General features: G+C 34.6%; 1 protein-coding gene across 1 annotated transcript in view; it reads right to left on the bottom strand.

The window, feature by feature from the left end:
• The window catches only part of CNOT2 (CCR4-NOT transcription complex, subunit 2), a 170,555-nt gene that overhangs the window by 40,967 nt on the left and 116,972 nt on the right, over positions 1-12,616 (bottom strand). The window contains exon 4 of the mRNA XM_006886084.1: positions 5,336-5,402. Coding sequence (XP_006886146.1) covers positions 5,336-5,402 — 67 coding nt within the window. The remainder of the gene's footprint in view (positions 1-5,335; positions 5,403-12,616) is intronic.

Genomic DNA, 12,616 nt, shown 5'->3' with positions numbered 1-12,616 from the left:
AAAAAAAAAAAATATTTTCTGTGTGTATACCATCAAATCGATCTTACTGGTTCAGGAGGAGTCTGTCCCTCCTTCTCCAGCAGAGCATCTGGTGGATAAGTCCTTACTTTTAGCAAGCAAGGTTGTGTCATATGCGTAATGAAGGTTAATAACGAGACTTAACCCCACCAGAGTTTTTATACAGATATAAAGTTTATATATATACAAACACACACATATTAATTTTATACATATAGTTTATAGTTTTATATCTAACTATCTGTATCTGTCTATATTACTGAGGAGGACCTCAATCGCTTGCTGCGGAGAGTCAAGGACTGCAGCCTTCAATATGGATTGAATTTCAACATCAAGAAAACAAAAATTCTCACTACTGGGCCAATTGGGAGCATCATGATGGATGATGAAGAGAGTGAGATTGTCGACAGCTTCAGTTTGCTTGTCTCTACAATCAACACTCTTGGTACCAGCAGCCAGGAAATTAAAAGATGAATTGCACTGGGGAAAGTCTGCTGTCAGAGACCTCTCCAAAGTACTAAAGAGCAATGATGTCAGTCTGGAGACTAAGGTGTGCCCGATACAGGCCATTGTCTTTGCAGTCACTTGCTATGCATTGGAAAGCTGGAAAATGATGAGGAATGACTGAAGGAGAATTGATGCCTTTGAGCTGTGATGCTGGAGAAGAGTACTGAATATACCATGGACTGCTAAGAGAACAAACAAGTTTGTTCAGGAGAAGGTGAAGCCAGACTGCTCCTTGGAGACAAGGATTCTGAAGCTCTGTATGACATACTCTGGACATGTTGCAAGTCCGGATCAGTCTCTGGAGAGAGATGTCATGCTTGGGAGGGTGTAGGGACAGCGCAGGAGAGGAAGACCCTCGGTGAGATGGATTAACTCTGTAACTGGGTTAATAGGGATAGGTGTGTCAGAGACGGTGTAAGATTGGCAAGGGTTTAGAGCTGCTGTACATAGGGTCACTATGAGTCACAAGGGACTCAACACATAACAACAAAAACTACAATAATACATAGTTACTATATATACGGTTGAGAGAGAGATATGGTTGAGAAAAAAAATATATATATATGAGATATATATAGCACAATAAATAACTGTTCAATTTCAACCTCCTTTTTAAACAGTTCTCTCTGTGGTGCCGTAATTAAACACTCAGAGGTTATTATGAGGTCAATAGTTCAAACTACCAGACACTCTACTGAAAAAAGACAAGACACTTTGCTTTCATACTGATTTATAACCTTAGAATCTCTGTGGGTCAATACTAACCTAAAAGGTTTTCTATGAGCCAGACAGAATTGACTTGACAGCAATGGATTTGGGTCCTACCCCATCCCTATGGTACAGCTACAGTTTAAACTGTGCTTTCCTCCCAATATTCAAAAAGGATACGTATGCCACCTAACACATACCTTTTAATCTGTGTACTAGGTATTACAGTACCTATAAGTACCTATGTACTTGGTATATTAGGGAGCTCTGGTGGATCAGAGGTAAGAAATTGCTCTGCCAATGCAAAGAAAGGCAGTTCAAATCCAATAGTTGTTCTGCTATTAATATCTCTGAAAACCCATGGACGGTCAGATATAGATTGGTTTTGACGCGGTGGTTACTCAAAATATACCATGCATCTTTTGACAGCAAAAAATTCCAGGGCATTTAGTATGTAGGCATTACTTCACTCAACTCAACGACCAAAGTCAGAACTCACACATAGCTGCTCCTCCAGTGAATTTTCAAAGGCTAGAAAGCACACAGGAGGAGACTGCCCATCTTTTTCTAGTAGAGCACCTGCTGGATTTGAGTTTACAGGGCAACAACACTAAGCCATTAGAGTATTTAATATATAGGTACTAGTCCAAGTATTGGTTTAAAGGTCCCATAATTTCCTGGCTCTCAGCCATTCACCTATTTAAAATATCAATGACACCACCTTCTCTTTTATCTATGCTCTGGTTATCCATAAAGTAAGCTGTTGTTAGGTGTCATGAACTCATAAGATCCTTATGAACAGCTTGGAACCTTGCCCTAAACTACTATGTCATCCTCACATCACTAACAATTTTGAGCCCAATGTTACAATCAAGTTCCTGTCAAGTTGATTCCATGTCAAGGAAATCTCTTATGACAGAGGAAAAGTAGTCCATAAGATGTTCAATGGCTGATTCCTCAAGGTAAGATTGAAATTAATCTTTTGATTAATTATTTGCAAAATTCAGAGACTCTAACAATCACACAGTCTTTCTCAAAGCAGAAGGGATACTGATTAGAATCACAAGCAGGTTTATTTTCTCTCCAAGCTACAGCCAGATTCTTTGTGAATTTGGATTGAAAATGTATAATGAATTCAACTAGACAGCTAGTTAACCTATGAGACTACAATATGCATATAGGAAACGCTTGACAAATAGCAGTTTCCTGTTCCTACTATCTTTCAAAGCTCTAAAAACCTGCTGGTAAATTAAAAAAAGTTTTCGCCAACTATACTCTCACTCAAGTTCAAGAAACTGAATATCCAAAATAGCAAAGCTTTTTCAAGCCTACTGCTATCAAGTTTATCGTATTCATGGTGATTGTCCACCAAGTTTCTGAGGCTAAAAATCTTACTGGAAGGAAATGGCCTCCATTTTCTCCTTCTTCACTTCTAACTACTTCCAAACATATATTCTTTACAGAGATTTTGGGTTTCCATTCACTCACTGTTGCACTTTTCTTGTTCGCCCTCCCCAACCCCTCCAGTTCGCTCCTCTCTCTGAAAAGTAAAATTCCTTCATTGTTTCATTGGTATACAATCCCCCCACGAATCTGAGTAAGAGTGAAAAGTAGTACTCAATGTAAGGGGGGGAGATGGGGGGGGGGGCACAATTACGACGACGAAGGACACTGTTATTTCAACTCCAATGCCCAGATATACAGTATGATATATACGTAATCAGTGATAAGCATAACAGTTCTAGTTTATATTCATTTACTTATATTTCTTCTATTTTCTATTTTTTTAGAGTCAGTTCAAACCTCATCATTCTATCTTACCTACATTATTGAAATCTTGACCTTAAAATCTTATACTTCCTTTCTAGCATGGTGTTTGCTTGTTCAGACAACTAACGGACCTCATTAATCAAGTGGGATAAAAATGGGAGCCTAGTCTATCAGAAGAAGACTAGCAATCCACACTCAGCACTCGTTACATATTTTAGAGCTATACTCTAGAAAGAGTAAGTGTGCTCTGAGCTGCAACATTTCAGAATTGGCTTTGGTTCAATGTCCAGAAAGTGCTTCATTGATGTAGTTTTAAATTACTGTCAAGTAAATTTACACTCATGGAGACTCCATGTACAGAAAAGAACTATGACCCATAGGATTTTTTAAGGCTGTGCCCTTCCAGAAGCAGACTGTCAGGCCTGTCTGTACCATTCAGGGTTTCTTACGTAGCTATTTCATAAAATGAGCTATAAAAGCTTTTTGTCATATATGACTTTTTTAATACTAACAGTGCCTGGAAAAAAGGCACTTTCTAATGGAAAATAAAAAAGGTTGCTAATTTAGTAATTTAAATCCTTAATCCTCAGTGTAATTAGTTATACACGATAATACCTACCATTCAAAAGTCACTAGATTTCACTTAAAACTTTAAATATTACCCTACTTATAATTTCACATTTTCAGGTTGCAAAAAGCTATCATCAACATGTTTTAAAATATTCACAGAGCTGACTATATTACAAAACCACTTTCATTCATACTCCTGTATAAAACAACATCAATTCATCAAAGAAAATTTTTCTGTATTCCATAGTTGCTGAGATAAGCTGTAGAATTTAAAAAGTAACAAAGAAAATTCTTCACAATTGCTCTAGAGAAATAAAAAGTCATTTCCACAGTAAGAGTTAAAAGAAAAGTAGACATCCAGGATACTAATATCTACCCAAATCCAACGTCACTGAGTTCATCCTGACTCCTATTTACACTGTAAGACAGAGTAGAACTTTACCACAGTATGTCCAACGCTTTATATTTTTATGGTAGACAATGAGGAGCTCGCAGGTTTCAATTACTGATTTTTAAGCTAGCTAGCAGCTGCTTTTAACTAGTGTACTATGAGGAGTCCTAGTTTTAGCTCAAGAACTAAAATGAATATTCAATCAAGAATGAAAATCAACACTTAAGGGAAAAGTAACTTTTTTTTTAATGCACTGATATTTTTAAAGTTTTATTTTTTTCCCCTACTTGACTAAAGGACAATTTATAATATAAAAATCAGTAAGTTTTGTATTCTAAGTCTGTCTTAGTAAACTGTTCTCTGGGAGGGTGGGGGGGAAAAAAAAAAAAGAGAAAAAAGTAGATGGGAACTATGGTTGTCTACAAAATAAGCTTCTTCCTTATACTAAACTTCAATTTTAAAGGGCAAAAGTAGTATGGACACTATTCTGACTCCTATAAAATTTTTGGTTTTTATTATACTGGGAAAGTGTTCCAAATAAAATTATTTATCTGAAGATGGTTAACACTATCAACTATCAGATTTCTTATTGCAATTACTTGATTAGTCTATAATTTTAAATGGAAACTTCAAGCATTTTTAATCCATTCTCATATAAACGAATTACCAGAAATTATAAAATCTGATTAATATATAACAATTAGCAAAATTAATTTTTAAAATATTTTTAAATTTAATTTTATAAAAATTTATGTGGTAATAACAGCTAAAATTTATTGAGAGCTTACTATGCGCCAGGCACTGGGCTAAGTACCTTAAAAGTGTTAGAATACTTAAGTAGAATCTTAATGTGCAAGAGAAAACACACTGACTGTGAGTCAACAAAATCTAGATTCTATTCTCTGACTCAGTTAAAGCTACGGAAAAAATATTTCCTAAAACAGAGAACAATTCACAAACTGTTCCTACATGATGGTCTTAGAGTCATAAATGGTCTCTAAACACAAACTGCCTAACTAACCAACTAATCAGAACCCTTTCACTTCCTCTAACTAAAAACAAAGAGCAAGTCTGGTTTTAACTTATGAGCAAATGCTTCTCCAAAAATATTGTAAAAAACATAGAAACATTATATTTCAAACTATCCTATATCCAATAACAGCAAATTTAAGGTTTAAAATAATGACATTTTGTTATATAAGTGAAGTATAACCACCAAGAAGTGAAATAAGAATAATTCTGAAAATTAAATATCTCTCATTTTAAACCCTAGAATAAACCCATATGGGAAGCAATGGTGTTTTTTTTATTTAGTATTTATGTATTTTTCTCTTTAAATGAAGTATTCCAGAATAAATTCAAAATTCTTACTTTGTTGCCCGTATAAACTTGCCCCAAACTGAGACAGCTGACCTGATGTAGATGGTGATGCCAGCATCTAGAAACAAATTAATTACATTAGAGCATAAAGAAAGTATACAAAGCATTAAAGTCATAAGTTACCATCTGCACATCATACTATACAACATGGAAGATTCAAAACCTCACTTTTCACTCCACAAAAATAGAAATACAAATATTATGTAATAAATTGTTTCTTAATGCTTAATTACTATGTAGGTACTTTACATTAAACTGAAAACTGTAATAACATCAATAAAAAAGTCCATCTATAAATTTTTAAGTGAAATGAACTGATTTAGAAACACTATTACACAATCTTTATTCCATCTACTAAAATTGTACTAAAAGTACTTAAACAGAAAAATGTTGTGCTTTATATTTCATGATTATATACAAATAATTGATATGAATCATATAGGTAGAAAAATTATTCAACAAACATATAAAACTGGGAAGAACACAACATAAGAAAAAACTTAGACAAGGACACCGAAATACATGCGCGCACATGCGCACACACACACAGTTTGTGAATAACTGATGTAAATTTCATGGCACTTGTTAAATAACTGTTTTTATTTCCCTCTTACTGTTATTATGTATTGTTGAGCTGGAACCATCTCACAGCTGACATTGACCCTCAAGCACGTTTTCAGAGGCAGTAAGCTGCATGTGAGGAAACCACCCACCTTTAATTCAAAGGCAGGTGGTGGTTTCATACCATATGCCTTTGGCTTCCCAGCATACTAAACCCTACAGCTCCCTCTTTTCCTATATTAGAAAATAAATTCTTTGCAAAGATGTTACAGTCATGGAATATGTGATATTCAATTTTACATTTCCTCAGAGAGGAGTACAGTGCTACATACATATACTTAAATTGAAGAAACAAAAAATCTGTGTATATACTTCCATGTATGTGTATTCTTCCTGTATTAGCAAACTATCAAACACTCATAATATAGAATATGTCATCAAGAGGATTACAATGTAAAATGTGGAGAGTTATACTAATTATAACCAGAGGCACAATATTGTAGATACTCAAGAGCTGGTAGAGAGCCATCACTGAAGGAAGATAATTCTGAAGAATGACAATGCTGTGTACCTTCAACTTGGAAATGCCCATAGCTAACCCTCTAGCAGGTTTACAGAGGCAGTAGATTAAGTAAGAGGATCTGAGTTTGTGGATTTGAACCATGTGCTTTTAGTTGGCAGCCCAACTCCTTATCACTAAGCCAGAAGATAATGAGGTAATAAGAACACCAGAGTGGTGACACTGACATGGGTACTGATACACATTTTCTTAGGTTTAGAAGATACAATCAATTTAAGTATAATAAAAGTTAATGATGTGACTATAGCGGCAACTAGATAAAAGGGTAATGGGGGAAAGTGAAGGGGTGCAGCCTTTTGCATAATGGAGGATACAGAAAAGAATATGTTGGGGCAAGATGGTGGTCTTTTTGAATGTCCTACAGAGACAGCTACTAACTATGGCAAATGAAAGAATACATATTGAGCAAGTAAATAATAAATATTAGGCATTGGTAAGATAACTAAAGAGGTTATATAGTACATGTATTATTAGGAAGCTCTGGTGGCTTAGTGGCAAGAAGCTGCACTGCAGTTCAAGGCCACCGGCTGCTCCGTGGAAGAAGAATGGGCAATCACCTCCTGTGTGCGTGATAAACTGCCTCCAAAAACCCAATGGAGGGTCAGCTATAGGTGTGTTTTGACTCTATGGTACACAACAACAAGAAGATAATTCCAATAACAGAAATGGATGGGAAAGGAAACAGAATCCAGCAGAAGTGGGGCTAGAAAGGAGGGATATTTGATGATAAGAAGCAGAAGTATTTTGTGCTTAGTTTAAATGGATGGGGTCCTAAAAAAAGTTGATTGTGTGGGCATGGAAAATGATCAGATAGGGAACTATGAATCCAATAAAGGAGGAACACATGATCACTTTAAGAACAGAAGGATTACAACAATGAAGGTTTCGTAATGCACATACATACTACTTCTAAGTAAAAATTCTTAATTTAATTAATTATTCTGAAGCTGACTACAATTTTAATGAAATAGTACCTTCTAACTCAAGTGACTCGACGGCACATAACAACAACAACAACCTTCTAACTATTGATACACGTTACTCTCCTGAGGTTACACACCATTCTAAAAACAGAAATATTTATAACACTCAAATATTTTCTTTAGGAAGCATTTAATCTTATATTTCCTTTCCAAAATCATAGGCTGTATAATCAAATGAATTAAACTAATAGTTAAGAAATTCCAGAAATTTTTTAAGGAAATATGCATTTGAAGCTTGACCAAGTCCTCCTGTTGGCTAATACATTCATAACTATATATTATATATTCATAACTATATATTACTATATAACTATTTCATAAACATATTAAAAATTCATGTCTAAATTCTAAAAATAAGATCAAAGGAGATATATAATGAGAAAATGAGTGAAAGAAAGTAAATGATATAAAAATGTTTGAGAATCCTATTTTGCTATTATCTCAAGTTGTAAATTAAGAGTTCATTCTAAAGGTTTAAAGTAAAAAATGCACACTAATGAGTACGATTTTGAATGATGCATTATATAAGCATTTTAAAATTTTCGAATGCATCACTTAAAATGTTATTCTTCCCAGAAAACAAAGTATTTACTAAATACATCACCATGAACAGATGTTTTTGTCTACTTTCCCACAAAGATACTACATTCAAAAGCAATTTTTATATATGCTAAGTAATCAGCCCTTTCAGTACTGGGTGAGTAGTGTGAAAACAAAGGAGACATGGCTAATTAATGAAAAATACCTAGAACCAAAAGCAGCAGGATAATTATAGGGTGATACAAAAATATTTCATGTTTATATATGCCATTAGGAAGCTTTGGTGGCTTACTGGTGAGAACCTGTGCTGCAATCCCAAAGGCAGAAGGTTCAAATCCACCATCCACTTTGTGGGAGAAGAAGGATGGGCAATCTTTTCTTAGTGTTTTATTATTTCAGAAAACCAGGTGGGGGGGGTGTCAGCTATGGATCAGTTCTGACTTGATAGTACAAAACAGTAACAAAAGCAACAATATATGTCATTACATGAAAAAGGTTAGTCAATACAGTTCTATTAAAAACAACAACAACAACCAAAAAAAAAAAAAACCAACAAAAACCCCAACATTGTTCTAGAGGAAAATGAAAGCAATCCAATCTTAACTTGCAGGTTACACATTTTTAAGACATACACTTAAATACAAACTTTCATCAATCAGCTAAACAGACAGATGTAAAGTGAGTACTTTACAATGTCAAAAATATAAGTATGTAATTTCTTATAAAATCTATAATTAAAAGACATTATTTATAAAAAAATAAATGACTATTAAAAATTTATATAACACACAATGAAAGAATAAATTTGAGAAAAATGTTAAGAAGAAAAGAAAATGCACAAGTACCCTGACAAAGTAATGATCATCCTTTAATAGGTAAGAGGATATTTATATTATTAAATGCTTAAAGTTAATGTACAGATGAATTTTAATTTATTATAAAAATACAGAACTTTAGATTCAGAAACACTACAGTAGGAAACACAGCATCAGAAAAAAAAAATATCTTTGGGACAAAAACAAACAAAAAACACACCCAACTTGGTCTGAATTCTACTGCAATTTACTAGGATTGCACAGCACCTTGTTTCCTTGGTATAGGGTGGAAATAACACCACCTACATAACAGCCTTTGTATAAACAGAAGATCAGGAGACCTACTGCTATGGGCAAGTCTAGCATCAGGGACTTTTTGAAAATACTGAACAGCAACACTGTCCATTTGAAGACTAAGTGCACCCGACTCAGGCTATAGTCTTTTCAATCACCTGCTATACATCTGAGAGCTCAACAATGAGTAACGATGACAGGAGAATTATTGATGCCTTTCAGCTATGGTGTTGGAGTAAAGTGCTGACTATCCCAGACTGCCAAAAGAACCAAACAGTTATGTTTTGGAAAATCTGCAGTCAGAAGGCTCCTTGGAGGAAAAAATGGCAAAGTTCTGTCTCATATTTTGGGCATGGTCCTCGGAGAGGTTACTCCTTTAAAAGGGGTATCATGCTTGAGAAGCAAAAGGGTCAGTGAAAGAGAGGAAGATCCCCATGGATTGATATAGTGAATCCTGCAATGGGTTCTGATGTGTCAGAGAAAATAAAGATGACATAGGATAGGATAGGACAGGACAGGACAGGACAGGACTCAGGACTGTTGTTCAAGGGGTTACTATGAATCATAATCAACTTGATGGCACCTAACAATAAAAGTACTTTAGAAAACTGAAGTGACAATTAAATGAAGATAATACGACACACAATAAGTGCGAAATTAATCTAATCTCCTCTCAAACTAGGACTTTTATTAACAGTAGGCAATCAGAAGGCCATTCAGCCTCTGAGGATTTTTAAAATAATAACCTAAGGATGTTTGTTTAAACATGCGTAAGGTGTATTTGACACAAGTCACATGCATATCAAAGTTGAATAACAAAGAAAACTGATGCCTCTAAATTGTGGTAATGGCAAAGAATATTGAAAATACCATGGAATTCCAAAAGATCCAACAAATCTGTCTTGGAAGAAGTGCAGCTAGGACATGCCTAAGAGGTAAGGGGGCAAGACTCGGCCACACATGCTTTGGGCTTGTTCTTAGGAGGGGCCAGGACTTTGAAAAGGACATAATGTTTGGAAAAGTAGACAGTAAGTCAAGGAAAGGAAGACTTTCACTGAGCTAGACTGACATAGTAACTGCAACAATGGGTTTAAGGACCAAGGAGACATTGAGGAAGTTCTTTGGTTTTGATTTGTTGTAAATAAAATTTCCATGAGTTGGGAGTCCAAGTGAAGGCACATAAACAACAACAAATTTTTCCACATTTGGCCCAAGGAACTAAAATAAGAAGCTTATGTTAACAATTCTCAGGAAAAAGAAGTAATCAGAACTTGTTTCTTTAGTGGCATGAAATGGTTAAGGAAAAAACAAGGTTAAATTTCAAATAATCAGAAGAACATTGAGACCAATAACTATTGTATTCTCAGTCTGAAATCACAATAATTTATTTTCCTTACTATAATACACACTATAGTTAAACAACAATGCCAAAAACAAGCCCACTGTTGAAGAAGCGATTAAAAAGTGTAGGAATTACTGAAGGGACTACAGTCCTGACTATCAAAGTACCCTTCCACCCAGTTTAATATAGAGAATGTTAAGGAAATACTAAGTTAAAAGAATTGTATAGTCTTCAATATAGACTGAAGCTCAACATCAAGAAGACAAAGATTCTCACCACTGGGCCAATTGGTAGCACCAAAATAGACTGAGATTGTTAACAATTACAATTTGTTCAGCTCCACAATCAATACTCTTAGCACCAGCAGTCAGGAAATAAAAAGAAGAATCAAACTGGGAAAATCTGCTGACCTCTCCAGAGTACTGAGAAGCAATGATGTCAGTCTAGAGACCAAGGCACACCCGATCCAGGCCATGGTCTTCACAATTACTTGCTATGCATTAGAGAGCTGGACAATGAATAAGGACAAACAGATTAAGAATTGATGCCTTTGAGTTGTGGTGGTGAGGACGAATTTTGAACATACCAGAGACCACCGAGAAAACAAATGGGACTGTTGTGGAGAGGATTAAACAAAGTTTCCCTTTGGAGGACAGGATTTTGAAGCTCTGTCTCACATACTTACAGACCTATCAGTAGAGAAGGACATCATGCTCAGAAAGGTCGAGGGATAGTGCAGGAGAGGAAGACCTGATGAGATAGACTGACAAGATAACTGGGGCAATAGGAGTAGGTGTGTCAGAGTCAGTGAGAATGGCTCAGGACAGAGCAGGCTTTACAGTTGCAGTATATAGGGTCTGTCTATGAGTTGCAGGTGATTTGACAGAACATTAACAACAACAACAACTACTACTATTGATGGAAAATAATCTCTTAAACAAACAAATACTAAAAACTCTGAAAATTTGTTTGGGAAAAGAAAATGCATAGTTGGGGAAAAAAAAATAGTAAGCAAACTCTTCAGAACCAAGAAGTGCCAAGTATTCTTACCCCTGTCTGATTCCAAATGTATTAACTTGTCACCATTATTCCTTCTAGTGAATCACATTTGAAGAAACATTCAAAGCAGTTTTGCTGGTAAACTGTTTTCTACGTAAGAATAACTTGCTTGAAAATTTAATGAAATAAAAACTAAAACCAAAACCTTATAATTATTTTAATATTTTCAAATGTTCTTTAAAAATTGTAAAGGTAAGGATTATATTAATTCCTAGTATTATGTTATTTAAGGAAAACTGTAATTGTTACCTGATACTTACAAACTGAAAAAGACAAAATGAGTTTTTTCTATCTATACATGTATATATATATACACACACACATACACACACAGTTTTGTTCTAAGGTTAGACATAATTTGAGGCATATTTAAAAATAAAAAAAAATAAACAATGAAAAACTGAAGGCTAATGAGTGAACAGAGGAAGATTGTAGAAATCATACATGCATTAAATAAACTCATTCAAACAGAAAGGGAGTAGGTAGAGAAATACAAGTCAGTAAGTCATAGGATAGCAATCATATAATTTAGCAGGTATTTCAAGTAATTTTTATGTAAATATTCTTATATTTGCAAAAGCAACATTTTAAACACTTTAATAATACATGCAGATACATTCAAAGTAATTAATTTATCAGCTGTTTGCCTTCAAGTAGCCTACAACTCACAGTTACCCTATGAACAAAAGGCTTGAAGCCCCTCTACAACTATCGACATTTAACAAAGTGCATAGTTTTGGGAGGCACGTTACATAGGACATTACTGCTGCTTCCAAAATTTCTCAGTCTTAATTCTTCTTTTTAAATTTTAAAGAAATACAGTAATGAATACTTTCCTAACATTATCTTACTTTAAGGTTGAGCCAAAGTACAGATTTATAGAACGGAATATAACTAAAGCATGTACACATTTTAAAGGCTTAAAAGTGTGCTGATAGATCTTCTAACCACATATCCACAGCTGTCATTTCAATATTCTTTCACTTAAAAAAAAACAACACTGCTCAAATCCACTGGAAAAGGAGGGACAATCTCCTCCTGTACCAGTCAGATCTGATTTGACGGTACACGTACACAAAATAATAAAAAATTTTAAAA

The sequence above is a fragment of the Elephantulus edwardii genome, unplaced genomic scaffold, assembly GCF_000299155.1.
Source record: "Elephantulus edwardii isolate Elephantulus edwardi_28Jun2011 unplaced genomic scaffold, EleEdw1.0 scaffold00047, whole genome shotgun sequence".
Classification (NCBI taxonomy): Eukaryota; Metazoa; Chordata; class Mammalia; order Macroscelidea; family Macroscelididae; genus Elephantulus; species Elephantulus edwardii.
The sequence above is the reverse complement of the archived record's forward strand: the minus strand, read 5'-3'. Positions and strand labels throughout refer to the sequence as shown.